This window comes from Corvus hawaiiensis, chromosome 5, assembly GCF_020740725.1.
Source record: "Corvus hawaiiensis isolate bCorHaw1 chromosome 5, bCorHaw1.pri.cur, whole genome shotgun sequence".
NCBI classification, from domain to species: Eukaryota; Metazoa; Chordata; class Aves; order Passeriformes; family Corvidae; genus Corvus; species Corvus hawaiiensis.
In genome coordinates this window covers 30761703-30782482 of record NC_063217.1, presented here as the reverse complement: position 1 = coordinate 30782482, position 20780 = coordinate 30761703, and the positions used below count along the sequence as shown (strand labels likewise).

Here is a 20780-nt window from a genome sequence, read left to right as displayed (position 1 = left end):
TCGGCTACTCTAATTCACACAACGACTCATATCACACCCAGTCTCCGGTATGTGATGAACGATCCGCCTGACGCTAAGGATCAGGTGCCAAGGTGAGCGGTCAGGATGATTCCAATGTAATGCAGGCTGCCGATGACAAAGAAGAGATCAAGAAGTTGTGACAGCCGGGCATTTTCTAGACGACTGAAGAGTGGCACAGCGAGACTCGCGGATTTCCTGCTACCTATTCCTGCTTCCACTCGGCCCCCAAACAGCTCTGAACGTGTGTGTGTGTGCGCTCAGCCCCCTGCACGCTCGGTCCCGCTTCCAGTGTCCGGGGCTGGGACCGGCCACACTCTGCGCACTCCACGGAGGGAAACTCACGCCTCTGAAAAACCCTGTGCGCCCGGCTCCCTCCTCGCGTGGAAGTGGAAACCAGGCGTCCCCGTTTTGCGGGGGAGATCCGGTACCGCGGATGTCCCTCGCCCGCCCAGGGGGCCGGGGCGCGGAGGGGCCCGGTCCGGTCCAGCCCAGCCCCGGTCCGGGCGTGGCGACGGCGGCAGCAGCAGAGCCGGGGGCGGCCCCGGCGCCGACAAACAACAGAGCCGCCCGTGCCCGTGCCCGTGCCCGTCCCGCCCGGCTGCGCTCCCCCCGCAGGAGCGGCGGCGCCCACCCGCGTCCCCCGCCGCCGCGGCAGCACTCACGCAGGCAGAGCTGGGTGACATAGGCGTAGTAGGACCAGCAGAGGATGCTGGAGATGAAGAGCACCGGCACCCAGTAGAGCAGCCGCTGGCAGCGCCGCCGCACGCCACCCCAAGCGCCCGGCGCCCCGGCTGCCGGCGGCGGTGTCGCCATCTTCCCGCACCGCATCCCGGCCGCCCGCTCCGGGGGCCCGGGCCCCGGCCGCGCTCCCCGCCGGAGCCCGCCTCGGCCCCACCCTCCCGGCACGGCCGCTCCTCCCACCGCCCGCCCGCCGCTCCCCCCGGACTGGGCAGGGCAGGGCGGTGGGGGAAGAGGCGTCCGAGAGCCCCTAGCGTCCTTTCGGGGACCCGCCGGCTCTGCCGCGCGCGGGGCACGGCCGCGAAGTTCGGGGCCGAGCGGCGGAGCGGCCCCTCTGGCGCAAGTCGCGGCTCCGGCCTCGGGCGGCCGCCACGTGCCGGGGCGCTGGGGCGGGGAGCGCCCGGTGCTCGACGCTGCATCCCCGGCTCACCCGCCTCTGAAACGGGGGTGGTGACGCTTAACACCGCCCTGCAAGTGCTTTAAAACACCCGGTGACAAAAAGCGCTGCCTCGTTTGCAAATAAGGTTCGGAGTACCATGAACCACAAGTGTTGCGGGCGGCGGTGCCTTGGCGGGCAAGAGGCGGTGGGAGGCCACGGTGGCCAGGCGTGGCTGGCTTGGGGCTTTTGGTGGCCGTTCTTGCAGGGGAAGGTGGCAGAGGGTTATGCTGACTCACCCTTCCCCGAAAGGCTTTACGTTATAGTCATCATAACGAAACGCTTGTGAAGATCACAGTAAACCCAGCCTGCGTTACAGTATGTGCACCCAAATCGTTGCTGAATTACCATTGCGAAATCGGAAATGTCGAGCACGGCCTGTAGTATTTCTGCAATCTGCTAGAATCTTTCAGAGCATCGGTGGTGCAGTAGGTGGGAAGGAGCTGGTTGATTAAAATCGGTTTGGACTTTGAAATAAACCTTGTCTAATATCTCACGCAGGAGAGTAGGCATGAAGATAAGTAATCGCTACCTGGAAGGCATACAACTGGTATTGATTGAGAAAAAGGCTGCAAGAGAGGAAAATAATATTGGAGAAAAGGCAGAACCAATAGTAGGTGTGCTGGCAGGTTCCAGAGTAGGAAATGGAGTAGCTATAGTATGTTTGTTGAAGAGACACAAAAAAAGAAGTTGACCATATGGCTGCAGTGTTTTTATGTGATGCAAAACCATGCACCCCTTTTTTTGTAAGATCAAGCTGTGACCAACACAGGATGATGTATCAAGAGGAATAAGATATATCCCATGGCAGTAAATCGTCTTTGCCTATTCAGGAAAAAGACTCATATGTCATTCTGAAGGGCTCAGCAAAACCATCTCCTCAATGTATGGTTATTACAGTAGAGAAATGAATGAAATATGCCCCCAAAGGATTGGAACATAGTAATTTCAGAAAAGATTCTGCATAATGGGGAATTATGTATTATACTTTAAAAGGTAAAGATACAGTGAACGGTGCTGAAAAACTAGATTTGATATTCCTGCGTACTGTATTTCTCAAAACAAGAGTAAAGGGACTGAAACCAACATGATGTAGACAATAAAAGCATTTTATTTTACCTTAATTAATTGTGGAAGTCATTGCTGAGGCCAGCATTTTAATAGAACATTTAAAGGATTTGACTTTACTATGTTTTAATGAAAACATCTGTGATTATTCAACACAGATTTTAAAAGCATAAGGAATAAAATTACCACTGCCTGAAGGTATATAAATAAACTGCTCTACAGGCGAAAGTTAAAAGAAATGAAGGCAATTTCATTCATTTGATGGTTTTTCACACTTATTTGGAAATATGTGACAGTGACCTCTCTCAGGTACCAAGGACAGTGCATCTATTGTGTTCTGTGTTTCCAGGGAGACATGTTTGTACCATGAGAAATTTGCAACTGCATGCTGTGTATGTATGGATGAAGTAAGTTTTGCATCCTCTTAGGGTCTATGAAAAGATTTCTCCTGTAAACCATTTTAAAATGCTCTGTGTGAGACGGGGCTTATTAACAACACATGCCAGGGAAAACTTTGTAATATAGTAATTTATTCTTTGGAATCATAGTTATTATAAAATATTATGCATATAGAGAGGTGGCAGTTTGCCAGGTGTGGGAATAAAAAGATGATGTATTACGAAGACCTTAAATTTTATCCTACAATTTCTGTTCAGAAGCTTTTCATTATCCCTTCATGAAAGTGGGCTTTCTACCTTTTCCATGGTCACTACCACCCTCTGCTCACTGCTCAGCTTTCACAGTAATCAGAATTCTCTTATTTCATAAGCTAGTAATTACATGAATAATTACTATAACGCATGCTTTACTGTAGCTCCAAAATCATGGTCATTCTGGTTCAAAATTAGTGAAATAAACAGGCAAACTTCACTTTAATTTAGATGGAACAAAAAAGCTTGCCCTGACTAACACTCTCAATTACCTTGGAGCATCCTTTGGTCAGAGAACTGTAAAGAATCCCTCTCTCCTGTCCTTGTGTCTTCTCCCCAGGGACATGGGCTCTCTAGCTCTCCTTCATGTCCATAGTTATTTTCTATTTCTTCCATGACTCTCATCACTCTCCAGCTGGGTCACAAGAGACCCTTTCTTCTGTGCCTTTCCTTCTCTTCTTCCCTCTGTGGTATGACCTGCAGAAATTTTAGGTAGCAGCAGAAAAACTCAAGAGCAAGCATATTCAAAGGAGCATTGTGTTATGGCAGAAGTAAATCCTGGGATAACCTAAACCATTAGGTATTAATGGACAGGTTTCCCAAATCAGTGTACTTGGGCTGTCTCTCGACAGTGAGAGAGATTACTTGGGGCACAGTTTATTGCTGTTTGTATGAAATGTTCATAAGAAAAAGATAGAGGAAATGAAGGTAATTTTCTCACCAGGAGCTGGGCTGAAGGAAGGTGGGGTTTGAGGAGGCAGCTTGAGTGTTTGGCAAATCGAAACGAAACGTTCTTGTCATAAGCGGTACCACTTAGGCTTTCCCCTCAGGCAAGGTATATGCAAGTTATTGCTGGTAGATTTTTAAAAATGTGTCTGTCCTGGCATACATTTGGGTATTTCTAACATGACCACTTCTGACTATTCTCTGTACCCAGTTGTGCGAAGGGATGTTAAAGGGAGGAGTTGCCACCCATAGCTCTGGGGCTGGGCATCCTCCTCCCTGCTGGAGCCCAGCATGGGGACCTGGTGTCTCTGTCCCAGGCAGGTGAAGGTGGCTGCTGCTTTCCTGCTCAACCAGCAGCAACTTCAGCAGCACCTCTGCACAGGGCTCACACAAGTAGCAACAGCCAAGTCCCTTTCTCCTCTTTGGCTGACAGGGCTGAGAGTCACTAGTGAAAACACATGCACCTCTCTCCCCTCTACCCTCACGAGCACATGCATTGTTGCAGATCCCCAAGTACAGGTGTGGCTTCCCTGGTTGTCTGATACCCCTGCAGATCCCAGACCTTCTTACCTGCTCCATGGTCCCCAAATCACCAGCTGTCCAGCTTGGTGCTCATTGCATTTTGACAAGGTTCTTGTGCAGCTGGTCTTCTGAAACAAGCATCCTCCCGCTCCACGTATCCTTGCCAAGCACTCTGGCTGACTGGGGCTGTCCCTGCTGTTGCCTCTGTGAGTGTTCTTCGGGTGCATTGTACATCTATATGTCTGGCTTCCTCCCTTTGTCGTCCCACTTGGTCCTTCATCAGATTACATTAACAAAGCAGGCGCTCTTTCCTTCCACATGCTCTGACAGGTAGATTCCAGCTGCGTTCAGATACAGAATGGGGAGTGGAAACCGTGCCTCTTTCTGAAGGGAGGCATCGTGACACCCTTAGCATGCAGTCCTAATTAAAAACTACTCCTTTGCAAGTCTAGGGGGGTCTGCTCTTCTCTGCAAACAATCTGATACGGTGGAATACTTCCTCCCCCACTACGTCCCATGTATCCAGTGGAGCGGCAAGAGGAGGAGGGAGGGTAGGACAGGAAAACACGTATTTGCTTTCACACAAGTGCAATACACAGAGCAGCAGCTAGAAGCAGGAAGACACTCAGGCAGACTGACAGGCACACAGCACTCATTAGGTGAACCAGCCAGCTCTGCAGGGATGCTCTTGGGCCTTCCTGACAGTGACTGTGCTGCTTGCTTCTCTCCAGAATGTTTGAGTGTTGGACCACACTTACCACACACAGGAAAAGAAATCTCTCTGCAACATCCCTGGCATATCAGCTAGAAAATGTATGTTGCATCCCAGCTGGAGTTAGGGACCATCTGTGTGTAATTCGTGGCTCCCAGCTACATGAAAATAAGTAGTTGAGTAGCCTTTCTAGTCTCATAGCTGTTAAATGCATTTTAATTGAAGGGCTGGCCCAGATGTATTCAACTTGTTGCTCTCCCTCTCATCCTGGCTCGGTACTTAATTATTTGCAACTGTTTGGATACCCAAACCTAACTGTTGTCATTTGAGTTTTTTTCTTTAATTTTTGTGGCAATTTGCCTGGTTCTCCACAGGAGGCACATTTAACTCTTCTCCAATTCCTTCCTCAAATTTCTTGATTCCTACCTCTGTATTGATACAATACTGTATTTGTCAGAGTCTGCCTTCAAGGAAGTTTTTTCAAACCTTATTTGGGCTTATTATCCACCCACTCTTCTGTCCCTTTCAGCAGTAATTTTTTCCTGGCATTGTTTTTTTCCCAGATGCATTCATCTGGGAATTTTCATTCCCTTGCTGCTTTTCCCTTTGTCACATAAGGTGGGAAACATGGGAAAAAGCTAAACCAGTTCCAGTCAGTACTAGTTCTTGTGCAATGGAGATCTGTACAGTGCCCTAAGGTGGGAAACATGGGAAAAAGCTAAACCAGTTCCAATCAGCACTAGTTCTTGTGCAATGGAGACCTGTACAGTGCCCTAAGGCAAGTCTCTGCTTAGGCAAAAATCAAAACCCCTGCAGTAGAAAACCCTTCAAGAGCTGTATGTGAGAAACCTTATCCCATGCTGTGTGCACCGTTCCAGTGCTTTCTGCCCTTTGGAGTAGAAGTTACATGATTTAATGATTGATTCCAAAAGCAGACATCTAAATTTAAAATGATCAATCTGATAACTTCCCCCCCCCCCCCCAGATGGCGTAATTTAAACTTACTCTTACAGCTAATGCCCTGAAATGCCTTGACAGACTTGAGCCACTCCATGCCTTGGTTATACATCTAGGTTTGGCAGTTGTCCAGGGATGAAATACCTGCCTATGTTAGTGCTTTTTGTTGCTGGGGATCCTCATAGTATGTCTGCACAAAATGTAGCAACAGCCACATTTTCTTTCTTTCCACTTCCCATGGAAATGTTTTAACTGCCACTCTGTAAGCCAGTTTTGGTAATTTGTACTCTGTCTTCATGAAATGATACAAAAAGGCCGCAGGGTTCACAGCACCACAGAAAGTAAATGCTTCAGCAGGCTCTTAGGGCATCTGCCCAAAACAGCATAGATATGGATACAAAAATGCTGCTAGCAAGGATTTTCTTGCTATTTTCTAAGTCCGTGAGAGACTTTTCTCTCTCACAGAAGAGGTAGCAGAGTTATGTAAACAATGAAACAGCTGCAGCCTTTAAAAGTCTTGTTTATGGTATAGTAGAAAAATATTTTGACAATGGATGTTTTAGGATTTTAGCCAATCACCCCCAAGGGGTGGCTGGTCCTTTGTCCAATTAGACTATGAAGAAAAAAGTCTATAAAAGAGTTTGTAAAATAATTAAATCAATCTTGCTGCACAATTCCTGTCTGCTGGATCTTCTCTCCTCCTCTTCCCTACGGCTGCGGGACACGGTGATAGGGCCTAGGACTGTGGTAATACACAGACTTCTGGATTCCAGTCTCTGCTCCTTATACTGGGTTTTGTCAGATGGTTTCCAAGTGCAAGGGCATTTTTTGTAAAGCCTAGGTAACTAACTTCAGACTCAGTATTTTATTGCAGAGATTTGAATAACTGAAAGTTTATTTTTACAGGGTCGTACTCTTTCGAATCTAGGTTGTAGCTTCTGAATAGGGTTAGAGTTAAAAAATCCCAGGTGTAATATATTGCTTTTTCTATGAATATTTATATGTACAAAATTATGTATTTTAATAAAAAAATTTCAGGTGGGTACTAGTATTTTTATGTAATGCTACTACCTAATTATAATATTCATCTGTGGGAGGAATTTGTAAGTCAAACTAGTGGTGAAAATTAACATTACCCATTCAAGATTAAAGCACATCCTCATGTATTAAATTGTATGTGTAAGAAAAAAAATGCAATATATCCAAGGGCACTATCTGCTGACAGGTTCAGGGTGCCAAATGCCTTCATGGATTCTCAGATATAGGGAAAAATATTGTACATTCAGACCTCACACAAATTAGAAAATATTCATATAAATTTTGGCTTGATTTTAAGGGGATTTCAAACTTGGTATTGCTACAAATTAGTTCCAGATTCATTTTTGAACAATGAGTTTTTGGTCTGATTCTTTTCCTTCTGCAAGTATTAGTCTACAGTTCTTTTACTAGAAACTGTCTTGAAAATATCCTCAGTGGGACAAGAGAGCAAGGCACATCATTAGGTAATGATCATTGTATCACACTGTCAAATCAAAATGAAAAATTTCTGTATAATTTTTTCCCCTTTATTTCAATGCATTTGTATCCTGATATTTAGGTGGAGAAGAAGAGATCAAATAACTACAGAAACCAGGCAGTGTGACTAACAAAATGCTGAAAGTCGCTGTTCAGTAGTTTTTTTTTTCCTTCAGGTTGATAACGTTCTATGTCATACAAAGCAGGAATCTACAGTGGAAGGAGTTTGTATCCACTTACTGCTAAAATGTGCAAGGAGGGAAACTGCCACTGTGATCTTAAACATCAGCAGATTCTCAGGGAGCAGCCTGCTCTACAGGACATTCTACCAGGAAGTAGGAGCTCATCACAGCTCAGACAAAAGTTGGTTAGTATCACAAGGCTACCCAAAGCTGAAGGTTTGCTAGTTCTCATTTTATCCCAGCTGGTCTAGGCATCTGTGGGCAGTTCCTAAGCATCCTCTGAATATTTACTTTTATCATTACAGTTTTCCCAACTTACAGAGGAGAACAAGAGCTGGTTTTAAGCAAAACCTTAATTTATGCAACTTTTTACATAATGCAGTTGCAGCATACACATTTTCTGTGCTGCCAGGAATTTTGCAGATTTTGAACAAGGTTTTATTGAGCCCAGTGACTGTTGCTTATCCGAGGGGTGCCTCTACAGCAGATGGCATGTGCCATTACCCTGCCTTGTTTTCACCTGTCCTTGCATTTTCAGGTCTTTTATGCAGAATTCTGTGGCTGAAAAGCAAAGGTATCTAAAGAGATGACTAAAAGAAGGAAACAAGTCTATTTTTTTGTGATAGTGAGATGCTCTAATTCAAAGTGCTTATACATTCATGTTACCAAAAAAAAAAAATTATTATGACAAAAGAATCTTAATTATATACACTGCAAAGAATATTAATTTCAAGTGCATTTATTTTGAAATAAACAAGAATATTATATGTATATATTCATATTTATATTAAATAACATTATTAAACATGAAGAAAAAATAGTCTTAAAAACTAATGTGACACTTTCACATTCTATTTTATATTAAGTAACTATAGATAGGAAATATATAGAAAAATGCTAAAATTGCCTCAAGCCAGCCATAAAAGCAAAGTGCACTATTGCCTAGGGCAGTGGAAGAGCAAAATGGTGATGGTAATGCTGCTTCCTCCAAGGGGAGGATCACTGTGAGTGGGAAGTCATGAATGAAAAGGAAGGACAGGAACCCCTTCAGTGACTCCCAACGTTTTCTTCCCTTTTTTTTGTCCTTCATCACTGAAGTAGTAAACTGGGTTTTGCATATGCTGACAAGAAGCAGTGAGACAGTTCTGCGTACCGAGACGATACATTGAATACAGTTGATTCCCTAAATGATTACACAGGGATTGCACCTTATCTGTGTTCTGCTGTGTCAATTCAAGAACCTTTATCTCAATTCATTTCATTTTTTTCTTGTTGTCAGTAGTTTAAGGACACCAAGGTGGAAATTTTGAATTTATTTATCATGAAATATTAACTGAACTATCATCCTTTGATAGTTTTCTGAACTGGCTTGGGTTTTGGGGTTTTTTTTCAGATCAAAGCCACACTTAGCACATATTTTTTCTACAATTCCCAGTGTGGCATTTCTTAAAAAAAGCTTCCTTCTCATTTTGTTTTGATTTTTCTGTGAGAGATAAATCTTAATATAAATTAAGCATTTCTAAACTTAGGTGCACTGTTACACAGATACCATACATCTATTCACATTACATATAAGATGGTAACTGAAGAACATGTGCATTGAATAAATTTTTAAAGTTTTCTTTCATGTATATGGAGTAGTAAGATATTTAAAAGCATTATTTTAGTTCTGATTGTCTGACTACTAAATATTTGTGTTTCTGACGACAATTTTTTGACATTAGTTTAAGTATGTGTGTATTCAGCTAAAAGTATTTCAAGGCACAGTCTGTTCCTAAACAGATACAGATTTATTCAATGTCCAGTGAACCTTTTCAAGAAGGGTGTAAGAAATATGTGTTATTGTTTGTGTGGATTTAATTCCTACTACCTAACAATAATCTTAATAGGGAGTAAGGAAAAATGCTGTTGCTGAATATCAAACAAGTAATACTCAAGTAATATTACTTAGTGTTGTTCTGTACTGCCACATGCATTCACGTTTTGTTGGTTTTCTGTTTGACACAAACACAAGCTATTTATCTAGTTTTCAGATACTGCATTCCGGAGTAGCAAATTAGACAACTATAACTTCTACTCAGTGCCACTTCATATAAAAGTGCACTATTCACAAGAAACACATGAATTTGTACTCTACCAGAAACATATCAGTGTATGGCAATAAAATTTATAATAAATATTACAAAGTGTGTGTTACATGAATTTGAACATTTTGACTTTTCTTTGACATACTGCTTGTAAGACATCTTAAAATCTGTACTATTTTTTAAAGGATAAATTCATAAACATAATAATAAGACTTGGAGAATTTGAACATTATAGTCCATACAGTACTTTTCTTAGGTAAATACCTATCATTCACATTATCATTGTAACAGCTTTACTCTCTTTGTAAAATAACAGCTTCTAAGAGTTTAATTTGTCCATTCAACTCATATATAATGTTATGATGCTTGAAGTAGTCTCATTTTCACTTTAGCACAAACTTTAAATAGTGCTCTTCTGAAAGCAAATTCACAGTCTAAGCTGATGCAGGCAGTTTCTCTTCGCTGCCAAACATCTTCCTGCCCAGGTGTAAGACTTATTTTTGTTTTCTTTTAAATGACAAATTTATCTCAAAATAATAAAAAATAATATTCAAAAGGTGTTCTTACAAAAAAAGGCTTCTGCCACTCATGTGGCATAGTTAGTTCATCAATTAAATAAAATATATAATGAAAAGCAGTTTTAGGAGTTGATGATCACTACACTAAATGGAAAAGAAGTTCTGTGTTTTGTACTGCAGCTGGAAGATTCACAATTCACCTGGGTTAATTTGTTCTTCATTAAGAATTCATGGGAATAAATAATTCTAGCCAGTGCAGATAATCCTGATTTCTTCCTTTATCTCAGCATATCTCGTCTCCGAAATTGCTTCCATAGATCTCTGAGATGTTCACTGGTTACAGTCATCACACAAGAGTAATATTCCTTCCAACCATACTTTGGAGTCTCCTGTGAAAAACATATAATTGGAAAAAAGATATCATTCACTAAATTCCTTAATTCTACCTTAAATTTTTTTCAGACTCATACACACTAGATAGATGTTTGAATATTAAAATAATGAGAGATCAAATTTACTTCAGTAAAATGAGGGTCATAAATCCATACAAAGGTTAAGTATTCAAAAGGCATCCTCACCTCACAGCACACAGTTAGCATTCAACAAATAGCCTATTTATATTAAAAGATGCAAGAAAGTATTTCTTCTTTATTCAGGTATGTCCACCTCCCTCTCTAGTTTTGCTCCTTGTTTCTTTGTATTGACACTGTACTAAAAAGTTCACCTATGACACCAAACAAAAAGCATAGAAAATTATTGATGTTCATTAAACTGAGGTACCAGCAAAAGCCAAATACCATATAGGCAGATGACATGAAAGCTTCTTTATACTAGATTACCTTAATCCTAAAGTGCATTGTAGTTCAGCAACATGAATAATTGTCAATTGAATGGAGAGGAAATCTGGCCAAGGGCTGGCCTGGGAGATGCACTGCTCTGTGCTCCATACTATCTGTAGTTATCACTGGATCTCATTAATTCTTCCTCTGTTCCTAACTCCACAAGTCTATTTTCATAGCAAGTGTAGAAAGATGGAGAGATACTAAGAATTAGAATAACTGGGGAAAGAAGCCACTTTGCTCCTAGTTTATATGCTGAGCATATGTCACATGGTGTGGAACATCCCTTGGGCCACTTGGGGTCCTGGCTGTGTCCCCTCTCAACTCCTTATGCACACCTAGCCTCCTCACAGGTGGGGTGGGGTGAAAAGCTGAAAAGTCCTTGACTCTGTGTAAGTCCTGCTCATAACAACCAGTACATCAGTGTGTCATCAACAGTATTCTCATCCTATATTTAAAACACAGCATTGTAGCAGGTACTAGGAAGAAAATTAACTTGCTCTTAGCTAAAACCAGGACACATGGTGAGAGACTGTCCAATATCTTGTTTTGGTTGAACTGAGTGAAGGTGTTAAAGAGATTGCCACACTGCAGTACATTAAAACCCACCATTAGACAGTGAAGCCTACATCTATTTATTCTTATCCCTCATCTTGTTTAATTAGAAAGCATAGAATTTTACAGAGAAGTTGTAAATATGCAGAAAACAATCTATTCCACAGTAGTATATGATACAGATGTTAAATGAAATATTAGAAATATTAGATGAATGCATAATTTACTTGAGATTTATAGTCAATCTCATGAAAAAATGCATTACTTGCAAATTGCACTGCATTATTTAACAAAAGCATATTGTTTACTAACCTGTGCTTTAAGATATGCATTTATTATTTTATGAAACAAGTTCAGAGAAATGTTCATGAAAGTCATTAAAAGAAATGCTGAAATACACTGACTGTTCATCTACTTATTTCTAATGTACTTATTTCTAATGTGTGCACTGTTGTACCTACTCTCAGTGCACCAAATCCGCAGAAGGAACAGTCTGTCCACTCATTCTGCAGTGCTTTTGCCTTTCACTGGAATAATCTCCTCCCACTGTATCCAGGTATGTTTTTAAGTTTCTTGTCAGGTTTAGGATCAAAAGTGCAAGTTCTGCAATTTCCAGTTACTTTTGTAAGATGAGTCAGGAAGGTGTGCCTAATCACACACTTCTCACCTCTCTGCTTTAGAGAAGAGGTAAGCAAAAGTCTCTTCAAACAGTAAGCAACAGCCGCTTTTGTTTTTTTTAAAGCTATCTTTTACAATAGATGTACTCAATTGCTGTGTACTAGGAAAGTATATAAATTTAAAGCTTTAAAAAGATTAGCTACATGACAAATTTAATCTCACTTGACAGAAGGAAGTGTTTACAAAAGACAGCAATTTATAGTTGAAATGGCTGGAAATGAGGTTCTGAATCCATGCTTCAGTTTTTCATGTCTTTTTCAAAAGAAATTTCCTTCCTCAGTCAGTCTCAAGGTACTCTTTTCAGCTATTAACCATTACCTCCTAAAAGCTTTTAATGAGAAATTTTGAAACTTCACAATATTCAGACCATCTAGAAATCAGTTATTTTAATACAAAAAATCTTAAGATGCTCAGAAAATTACTAGTACACAGAAATTAATTTCTAGATTTACATTTGTGATGTAATAGTTACTTTCAATACTTCAGTAGTCAATAAAATCACAGTTATGGCCTAAGTATCTATTACAGTTACTGAGCACACAAATAGTTTAGCGAACAGTACTTTAAATGGACTGTAATCCCTTTGTAAGTTGGTCTCTAGCATCCCTTTTTGGAAATTAACTTTGAAAGGGCTTTGTTAGAAACTTCCTAGATAATCCTTCCACACGACATTCAAAGCAGAGCTTTGCTCCATGCTCTGTTAGGCAGTTCTCTACAAACATGTTTTTCAGTTCTCCCTGCAATGTGTGCAAAGAAGTACCTGCCAATTCGAGTCAGGCTGTATGCCCTGCAGGGGCCACACACAGCTTGTACAGTTATTCCCCAAGGAGAAATTTTCATTATTTATTATACACGTACAACATTCTTTACACTGTGGAATAATGGCATTAGTGCATTTTGGAGATACGTGACATACAGCACAATGTGCTGTTTACCACTTTTCAGAGTGCAGATTCAAAGCAGGGTATTATCTGTGGTAAGCGTGCCAAGTATCTTAATCTCCTTCACCAGAGTTCTACATTTACTGTAGAAAAGCACAATGTTTCAAAGCACAATGAACTGTACATTTATATTTGGAAAAATTAATAGTAGTTGCACTGCACCTAACTTTGGGATGTAGTTGCAGCTGATTTTTGTATTTCATGTACATTTATGTGCTTCTTTGGACATCAGACTGAAATTTAATTACCCACTGAAATTGTTCAATTTCAAATCAAATTATTCCATTTTTATTATCTTTTCAATTTACACACTAAATGGAAAATAATGATTTTTAGAATTATATAAATCCACTTTCACTCCACGATGTATGGCAAAGACAGAACTATCTCTGTTCTGCTCCACACTATTTTCACCAAATCACTTCACATGCCTTCGCTAAAGTTTCTGTTTCCATTAACTGGCACTTGCAATGAACCTTGGTAGAAGCTTACAACAAATCTGAAGAAATATTATGAGTTATGCAATGTTTTGCACAAAATGGAACTCTTAACAACTGGTTCTGTCACTGTAATGCCTGGGCTTGATCTCAGAGGTCTTTCCTGACCTTAACAATTCTGTGATCCTGACTCGTGTTAAGAGACAAGAAGCACTTGCTCAAGTGAAGAGCAGTAGCGAACTAATGTGTCAGCAGGGAAGAGGGAATTTTATACATACAAGGCTTACATTGTATTCTTCAGTGCACAAGCAACAGCTATTTGTTACAGACCTACTCAAGCAAGCTTGCGTACAAGAGTAATTTTGGTACTAGCATCCAGGAGCTCCAGGTGGGAAGCACAACAGGGTAAATAACCAGCAGCCTCTACATTAACTCAGTGAGGCTGCCTGTAGCCAAGTCCATGCCCTGACATCTAACCTGGTTTCTCTGTCTCCAAATGGGTAGTGTAGACATACTGTAATTCAATTTTTTTTTGGAAAATGACTTTATACAGAATAAAACATCACCCGTTATAAATCTCCATGGTACATTTTTTCCCAGTTTACATCATCTCAGTATATGAATTAATTAATTTAGTGCCTGAATTTAGATCTGACAAGGTGGTGATTGATGTATGTACACTTGATGCTTTTACCACAGTCTCTCTTTTTGTCACCAAGATAATTCTATTGATTAGACACTGGATTCCTTTGTGTCACTGCATTTTCTTGTACTTGGTCACATACCCTTCACTGAAATGATTAGGGAAGCATCATGACTGTGTAGCATTTTGCCAGTTTCCTGCAAGAGCTGTTCCACATCTTGGAAAGTTTACAGTTTAAACAATGCAACTATAATGTGGGTTCTGACAAAAAGACGAAGTACTCCTAATAATTGTTTTTAAAATTACATGAGAAAAGAAGAAAGGAAGCTTTGAAAGTCAGAAGATTAAGCTAAAGCCATGACTTTCCTCTCACGTGACTAGTGACTTGGATTACTAAAATGTTGTTTAAACGACTTTATTAGTCATTTACACTTCCCATTAGTAAGGTGGAGAAACCAGACGCTTTATTAAGATCAAATTTCCTGTTCTGTCCCTCACATATTAGTACAATGCTTCAGTATTAGGTTTATAATACTAAAAAGGAAGCATAATTTTAAAAGTGTTAATAGTTAATCAAAATAATAAAGACATAATCCTATGGGTGCTAAATGTTACACATACAGGAGGAAGAGCATATGCAGATCAAACAGAACTCATCTTTCTAGTAGGACAAACCAGCTGTGTACCCCTGGACATGCCCCAAACCATCTCTACTGCTGAATTTCAAAGGACCAGCCTGCTCAAAAGATGTGACACTTCACTGGAAAAAAAAAAAAAGGTCTGAGAAGTTCCAAAGAACATGGTTTGTGCTACATGACATACTGTGACACAGGAACATGTCAATACTTCAGATACATTCCCTCTCCCTTGCCTATCTTGCGCAGGGGTCTACAAAAGAAAACGGTAGTGGGACTGGAGAGCTGATGGGCTACCAGTCTGGGTAAAGAGACCCCACCTCTCATCCTTACAGACTCAGATTTTACACTGCTGATGGAAGCCAGATATCCCCCCAGATGAAGAGGTTCCAAGGTGCTTCGCTTTGCTTTCCTGACATGCTATTTCAGAGTTAGGAAGGAAGGAATAATCAGATACAAGTGCTCGGAGAGGCATATGACAGAACAGAGGAAGACTCAGAAGGCCAATATTACAATGTATGGAGCCATCTGAAGATGGTTATTGAACAAAAAAATCTCAGCTTAATATTGTGCCTCAGAATTAAAAACAGCAGGGGAATGACAGTCAAACCCTCCTGGATCAGGAGCATGAGATGTGCTGTACCCCTCACAGGGTCACTCAGAGCAGACCACTGGCCATGGGGCCTTGTTCGTCATGGCGTACATCTCTTTGCTCCTCCCCTCTGTAAAAAATACATCTGGGAGCCAACAGCCTTCATAGCAACTCCTGCAAAGTCTTTACATGGAAACAGGAAAAACCCTTGAATTGCAAAGGAACAAACTCTTGCTTCATGTAAGAGGAGAAATGTCTACTAACACAGCATCTGCTGTGTCCACTGTGTGACAGTTTCACAATATGGCTACAGAATACGTGCACCTCAGTATTTACCAAAACCCCCAGTACAACTGAATTGCACGAATGGACACTCATGTAGTGAATATGTGAAAACAGCCATGGTGATCATGTGTGGACACAGTGCTGATTTTTCAAAATTGCTGGTACAGCATTAATTTAACCAATAATACATTATTGCTTTCAAGAATGTAACAGTATAAATCAAAATAGAATCCAGTCACTGAAAGTCAGAAAAATCTGCCTCTACAATCTTCCTTGGTAACTACTTATTAGCTATAAGTACCTGAGAAATTACTTAAGAAGGGGTAACAGGACAGACAGAAAACAGCAACAGAAACTATGAAAGAATACTTTTCCTAATTCCAAACACAGTACAAAATCGCAGCTGGCTTACAAAACAGTGACAGTGTGAGTCAGTCATTACCAGCTCCAGGATAAAATTCTACTGCTTCAGTCAATCCCACAATGTGATGCCTTGAGCTACTACATTGCTTGCAGTCATATAACCTATTCCTGAGTTTTGGAACAGGAAACAAAGCAGTGACAGCTCAACACTCAGCCATTCCTGCAGGCATGCCAGCACACTCAGACTGGTGGCTAACACATACCGTCATTTATCTGCTATAGAGCTCCTTCCTCACGCAGGATTTGAAAGTAGTATACCTCTGTATAGGTTTGTAGCCCTGTGGAGCAGAAGTGCGCAGATGCAGACAACATGTGGAGGCAGCCAGGGGTAAGCGTAAGACAACAGTATCATGAAAATACAAAAAAATGGCTTTAATTGACAAATAGCTAGGAGATACAGTACAGTATGTGTTATGCAAAATGTTTACCATTTAGTCATTAAGTTCCAAGTCTTTCAGTTTAAAAATAGAATTTGTAAAGGAAATGGAATCTTCTTATATATTTTTAAATTTGGGGAAAAGAAAGGGAAATAATTATTTTAACTAAACAGTAAGCAAAACTAAAGCTTTTCATGTCTGAATATTTTTAATAAATTTATGGCAATATTCTGACTGACCACTTGATGGCAGCTTAACATATGAGATTATTTCAAACTACTAAGACAAAAACAAGGTTTCAAGTTAAGGTACTAAATTGCAGAAAAAGAGAAATTTCATTTGGTAAAGTCTTTTCCAAAAACGTATCTAAAATCTGTATTAAAATGAGCATTTATTGTGTTCTTATAAGAGGTAGTACCTGACCCTCCTGAAGTTTGTAAGTTCAAAGCTAAGCTTTTAAATAGGACAAACCTGGTACATACTGACTGACGTTTCAGAACTGCATTTTCATTGCACTTGTGTAACTCTTTGCTCTTAAATAGGTTTACTTTAGTCTGGCTATATAACCACAAAATGCCCTTTTCTAAAATACAGGGTCCCAGTACCAAGTTCTAACGCCCTCAAGATTCTGGGCAAACATTTTAGTGAAACAACTTTTAAAAAGGTTGAATTGCTAAGTCCAAGACGTAAAATCGTACTTCAAATCATAGGCCTAATTGAAATTTTTATTTTGGGATGTTTTTGGAAAGATAATCAGACACTACATTAATTGTCAGACATTAATTGTGGGACACTTAACATTAAAATCAGGCATTTGTACTTCATAAACGGGTTCAGATTTCTCATGGCCAGGATTTCTATGTTGCTACAAAATACTGAATAAGCCAAAGCTGTTACGATCTTTTATCTGTATAATGGAACTGACTGAATCTTTGAATATGGATTCAAAATACAGTTACTGATAAAGAAAAGGTTATTGATAAGTTATTGATAAAGAAAAGGTTAGTGATTTGTTAGTTTTGATTTAGCGCAAGATGACATTTGAGCCCTCCACATTGTAGGAGCAAGAGGGCAAAGTTTTACTTGTTTTGGACACACTAAATACTCTGTAACTTTTAATGTACAAACAATAGGAAGCAATTAATGACAGTTTCCACCATCTGGAAAAAAGGTTCTTAGGCATTTTCTACTTTTCATTCTAAACCAAGACTGCAGTGGGTGGGAGATGTTTTTATTAAGGCAAAATTTTTACAGATTTTTTTTTTTTTTTATGAAAGCAAATTTTTGCAGAATTTTTACTATTATCCACTTGTGGAAAAACTTGGTGTGACACTTAGGAAAACTTAGTGGAAATTGTAATTCCTCAGTTTAATACTGTAATCGTCTTGGAATACTACTGATTAGCGAAGAGAATGCATTTAACTGAATTACAGGACCAAATCACAATTATCTCCTATGTAATACAGGAGATTTCTAGTATTTAACTTAAATCAGAATTATAATTTATGAAAGACTATTATTCTTCTGAATATTGGCTATTCTTTATAGTTTTTTTGCAGGCCACTGGAATATTTTATAGTGGTCCAGGCAAAAGCAAGATACACACAGAAGACTGAATAGTGCTGGATGATACAGATTTTTAAGAATTATATGTGATTTCTGTCATGCATTTTGTGAAATAGAAACATGTAATACAATTACAAGAATTACTTAGTAAGCGGACTGTTTTCTGGTTAAATTCACATACACTGCACATTTACAATTAGTAAACAATTAAAACATATAGCTGAACAGCTTGAAACAATTGTGAAACAATCATCATTACCACACCATAATAAAAGGAATTGAGGACCAACAAGGAAATAAGTTTTTTACAAATGGAGTGGTTGTTATCCACGTTTTATGTTTGATCATAATATTACAGAAATAACAAGTAAACTACTAGACTCAACACCACTTCACAGAAAGTTCTAAAATTACATTTGGGAAGCTAACTAAAATTAACTAAAATTACAGAAATAACATATTGAAATGTGACTTTAGGAACCATAATACAGTTTAAGATTTATGTCTAAGCAGTAAAGCAATAAGGTTGTTAGTTAGAACACCATTTTACATTTAGTTAAAAATGTTATCACCTGTCATATGAAGAAAAAAAATGACTGCAAGTAATTTCTTGCCCTCTAGCTTATTATACTTGAATATATTAGGTACAGGGTTTAATAATTAAAATCACCTCTAGACTAGAACATAGCATTGTTCAACACCACTAATTCTTTATTTGAAAATTAAAACTACCTTCTGCTGCAACTCTTTCCAACTTGGTATTTTATATAATGTTTTAGAAGAGCATTTAGAGTTGACCTTTAACTAAACTTCCTGAGCTTGAGAGAGACAAATTCTCTTTTCTCTGCAAGCAATACAGAGATAATTGCGGCCCTTGTTAAAATTCTTAATGCTAATCTATGAATCACACAATACAGAAGAAATGACAGTGTAGAGGGATTTCTCATCTCCTATTTGGTTTGCCCACTATAAAGGTACATCATGTCCTCTAAGTATTGCTTTCTAACAAAAAAAAAAAAAAAATCAAGAATTTACGAAGGATTTTATCTTACAGGTTGCTTCAGTGTTTCTATAAAATGTATGTCTTTAAACATATGCACTGCTGGTTTGAAATCTACAGATGCTAAAGTAGTGGTAAGTAGCAAAGTCAACTAAGGTAAGTATAAAAATTAGAATCCTTACCCTAAACCCTCGATTGAGTCTGTCTTTCATAATGCCAATAAATTCTTTGTAACTCAACTGGTCATCTCTGTCGACATCAAAAATCTTGAACACTGTGTTCACCAAATGTGCTGAAAGCTTCACACCTGTGGCTACATACACAGCACGCTTGAATTCATCTGCATAAGGAGAGCACCAGAAAAAAAAATTAAAAAGTGAATTTAATGGTACTTTGTGAACAGCCTATTATGAAATACAAGTAAACTTTTAACCTGAGTTTTCACATTTAAATACTCAAAAAAACAAGAAGTGAAAATTAGGACTGAATTTCACAGTTCTAAACTAAGTAGTTCTTAACTGATATAAAATGACACTGCTTAATTGGTGCCAATTGTTTTCCACAGAAGATAACAATCCATATATTATACTATGTGCAATAACAAAATTAGAAAAACATATAATTAAACCTATGCCACATATATGGCATTTACTTATTTGACACAACACTGAACCCAAGAAACAGAGCAGGAGAAAATGACACAATCCCTTGGTAAGGGCACATGAGGTAGGACCATCCTGGTGTTACTGGGTCACACCCATGAAGAGGCTACTTGAGGAGAGCATGCAAGTGACGACTTTGCATATTGCTCACCTTGTACTCCCCAAGCATCACAACTGTTTTATTAAGGGTTTTAGTAGGTCATACATGCCTAGTTCTTTCAGTACCCACTTACTGATTTGTTAAAAATCTGTCTGATCTGTCTTTGGACCTTGTGACACTGTTTTCTTCTACAGCCTTTGTAGAAGGCCAAGTTTCAGATGCTCACTGTGTAAAGAAAGGCTTTTGTTTGCTTTAATCTGATCTCTCACTGGTGTCATCAAGTGCCTCTTAACTCCTGTATTGTAGGATTTGATGGACAACTATTCTGCATTCAGCTTGTCCCCCACTTACATGACTTTGCACAATATCTCTCATGATATGACCAAGCCTTCTCCTCTGAAAGCTGGAGTCCTAGCATTTTTAGCCTTTTACTGGAAATATTAAAACTAGGAAATACAAAACATATTTGCATTTTTGTCAACAGTTCTATATGGACATCAATGTATTTTTGTAAAAATACAGATATTTACCTTGACCTATGGAACGACTTGCAAAATTATACATTTGCATTGCAATTGTAAAGTCTTCTAGATTGTTCAAGAATTGAAAAAATGATCTAAATTCTTCAAATGTGATACCCTAAAAAGCAGGAGAACAATATGCACTGTAAGAATTACCAGTAGTAACAACAACTGAATAAACAAACCTTGCAATTATATATGTCTACTTCATTTAAGAACAGATACCACACCCATTAAAAAAAAAAAAGGAGATTTATAGTAAAAGTCAGTAAAGCAGAGAACTGGAGTTTCTTGAGGAATGCAGTATGTCCTTCCTCTGTGCGACTGCAACAAGACTGCAATTCTCATCAGAGCAAATCAAAAATACTGTTCCATTGCTGAGGGCAATTTTTAA

At 39.4% G+C, this 20780-nt stretch overlaps 2 protein-coding genes across 3 annotated transcripts in view; both read right to left on the bottom strand.

Moving 5' to 3' along the window:
• The window catches only part of ZDHHC2 (zinc finger DHHC-type palmitoyltransferase 2), a 38110-nt gene extending 37238 nt beyond the window's left edge, over window positions 1-872 (bottom strand). Inside the window, exon 1 of the mRNA XM_048303089.1 lies at window positions 684-872. Within this exon, the coding sequence (XP_048159046.1) occupies window positions 684-849 (166 nt within the window). The 5' untranslated portion in view covers window positions 850-872. The remainder of the gene's footprint in view (window positions 1-683) is intronic.
• Window positions 873-8609: 7737 nt separating this feature from the next.
• The window catches only part of MICU3 (mitochondrial calcium uptake family member 3), a 54235-nt gene continuing 42064 nt past the window's right edge, over window positions 8610-20780 (bottom strand). Inside the window, exons 12-15 of one of the 2 annotated variants that reach the window (XM_048303132.1) lie at window positions 20396-20504; window positions 19286-19443; window positions 16364-16438; window positions 8610-10521 (exon numbers count right to left, since the gene is read on the bottom strand). In XM_048303132.1, coding sequence (XP_048159089.1) covers window positions 16370-16438; window positions 19286-19443; window positions 20396-20504 — 336 coding nt within the window. In that variant the 3' untranslated portion in view covers window positions 8610-10521; window positions 16364-16369. The remainder of the gene's footprint in view (window positions 10522-16363; window positions 16439-19285; window positions 19444-20395; window positions 20505-20780) is intronic. The other variant, XM_048303131.1, reaches the window with a different exon arrangement.